We start from the raw sequence: 2,423 nt of genomic DNA, 5'->3' as shown, positions 1-2,423 counted from the left end.
GCCGGGAGCCAGCAGGGTCAGGTCTCCAGTGTCCCCAGCATCAGGTCCGCAGCCCCATGGGTGAGTGGCTGGGCTCAGAACAGGTGCCCAACGCCGAGGGACCCCATCTGAGGCACTGCCCAGTGTCCCCCCAGCCACCCTGCTCACCTCTCGGCTCCGGCAATCCCGGCCACGGTGGTGCTGAAGGGATGACCCTTCCCTCAGGACTGGGACAGCGCTTGGGCCCCGGCAGCTCCCGGGGGAGCGGGTGCCACTGGGATGAGCTCCTGCTCCTGCCCCGGCTCCTGGTGTGAGGACACATGAACGAACCCTTACCCGCTGCCCTGCCACCCACCCCCCTGTAATCCCAGGGGTTTCCTGAGCTGCCCAGCAGGGCGGACTCAGTCCCTGGCTCTCACCGCTTCCCCTGCTGCGGCTGGGGGTGCGCGGCGAGCTGATGGGAGCTGGGCAGAGACGCGTCCTCCTGGCCAGGTGGCAGGACACTGGTGCTTCCCTCAGCGGACACCGGCTGCGGCACAGGGGGCCCTCGCAGTGCCTGGGGGGTGAGCAGAGCAGTCAGGCTGCTGTGCCACGCTGTGCCACCCCCCTCCAAAGAGAACCCTGGGCCCATACCTGGGACATGATGGCATCGGGCAGCCCGGGGCAGGACTGGGGGCACCCCAGGCAGCTGGGGCAGCCAGAGGCAGAAGGCTGCTTCTGCAAGAAGGGACAGCAGTGGGTGGGTGGTTTGTGCATCCTCACCCTGCTGTGGGCACAGCCCCACGTGAGGATGCCGCTGGAGCCCAGGACCTCCTGCACTCACTGGAAACCGGGGGACGGGATGGGCCAGCTAGGGCATCACTGCTGGGGTCTGGGGACAGCCTGGGCTGCCTGGGGAGCAGTGAGGGAGCAGGGCAGGGCATTGGCAGCCTCTGGTGAAACTCTGAGCCCTGCCTGGGCCCAGGGAGTCCCTACGAGAGGCCGGGGGACACAGGATGCTGCCCGGCCAGGGGCTCTGGCTGCCCCATTAGCCCCTTGAGCCACCCTACTTATAGGTCCTGTGCATACCCCCCGTACCTCAGCTGCTCGTTCTCCACCACAAAGTCCCGCAAGAGGCCGTAGAGGCTGGGCCAGGCTGGGGCTCCCTCCGATGGGAGCTGCGCTTCAAGGGGGGAGTGACGCAGCCCTGCAGGGCCATACCTGCCTCCCCAGCCCGGCCATGCCCCTGCTCTTGGGGGGGTCCCTGGGACCTCTGTGCTCCTCATTGGCACCCTGGGCAGGCACAGCTGCTGACGCAGAGAGAGGTTTTCCAGCTGCAAGGCGTGGATTTCTTCCTCCAAGGTTTGCAGCAGCTTCTCCCGGGACACCTGGGAGCACAAAGAGGTGGCTCAGGGGAGTCCCAGCAGTGGGGCAGGGCCCCCTGCCTGCAGCCCCTGCCTACTATACCCTGTTGGCCAGGGGCCTGGTGGTGACCCTCCGGGCCCGGCTGGCATAGTGCAGCGTGCTCAGCGTCTCCGAGAGGCAGTGCGAGGATGGGGAGATGCAGGCTACCTGCCAACGAGGAATAGCTGCGGGTGAGCTGCCAGCCAGGGGCTCACCGGTCCCCCTCCAGCCTTCCCCTCCACGGGGCGAGATGCCAGCCCCCCACAGCTCCGTGCACCTCTGCCCAGCCTCCTCCATGCACGTACCATCAGGGTGACACCTGAGCCGCCCAGGGAGCGGGCCAGCAGCCGGGTGAGCTTGCTGTCCCTGTAGGGGATGTGTGTCCGCTTCCCTTGGGGTTTGGCCAACAGAGAGATGCAGTGTCCTGCCAGATGATGAGCCACAGAGGGTGCAGCAGGGCTCTGGTGGGGACCAGCAGCTCGTGCTCCCATGGCGGGGGGGTCCCCCAGCTCTTACCCAGTGCCAGGAGGCTGCGGTTGATGTTGTTGGCCTCCACAGAGAGCTCCCCGCTGGAGCCGGTCTCCTTCACCCGCTCACTGCCGGCCAGATCCACGAAGCACAGCGTGCCCTGCTTGCTGGGGCTGGCGCTGGCCTGGGAGACCTGCATTGGGGGGGTGATGCTCTGGCCCCCCCTTGCCCCCTCTCTGTGGCCCAACAGCAGTGTCCCAAAGCCTGGGTTTGGGATCTGGCTCCCTGCTGTTTGCCCCAGCCCCTCCAATGCATCCTTGGGGAGGAGGATGTGACCCCCCACCACCCTGGGGCTGTTTGCACCCTCACAAAGAGCCTCAGCCCCCTCCCAAGCCCTCCACCATGTGCCCAGAGCAGGATGTGCGCTCACGGCCCGGCTGTGGATGTGGATGGTCAGAAGAGCGTGGCTGCGGCTCGAATGCCTGTTGAGGGCATGTGCTGAGGTCCGTCGCCTCTGGGATCCTGCCGGGGGGGGATGGAGAGCTGTAGACGGGGCACAACACCCCAGCACAGCACCCTCTGCCACCCCCCTG

The 2,423-nt window shown here is 67.1% G+C and overlaps 1 protein-coding gene across 1 annotated transcript in view; it reads right to left on the bottom strand.

The window, feature by feature from the left end:
* Positions 1–6: 6 nt before the first annotated feature.
* The window catches only part of KIF12 (kinesin family member 12), a 5,505-nt gene continuing 3,088 nt past the window's right edge, over positions 7–2,423 (bottom strand). Inside the window, exons 7-12 of the mRNA XM_035900643.1 lie at positions 1,426–1,530; positions 1,057–1,346; positions 803–870; positions 613–696; positions 399–525; positions 7–284 (exon numbers count right to left, since the gene is read on the bottom strand). Of these exons, the coding sequence (XP_035756536.1) occupies positions 41–284; positions 399–525; positions 613–696; positions 803–870; positions 1,057–1,346; positions 1,426–1,530 (918 nt within the window). The 3' untranslated portion in view covers positions 7–40. The remainder of the gene's footprint in view (positions 285–398; positions 526–612; positions 697–802; positions 871–1,056; positions 1,347–1,425; positions 1,531–2,423) is intronic.

This window comes from Egretta garzetta, unplaced genomic scaffold, assembly GCF_000687185.1.
Source record: "Egretta garzetta isolate BGI_Z169 unplaced genomic scaffold, ASM68718v1 scaffold108, whole genome shotgun sequence".
Taxonomy (NCBI): Eukaryota; Metazoa; Chordata; class Aves; order Pelecaniformes; family Ardeidae; genus Egretta; species Egretta garzetta.
Note: the sequence above shows the minus strand (reverse complement) of the source record. Positions and strands in the feature narration are given on the sequence as shown.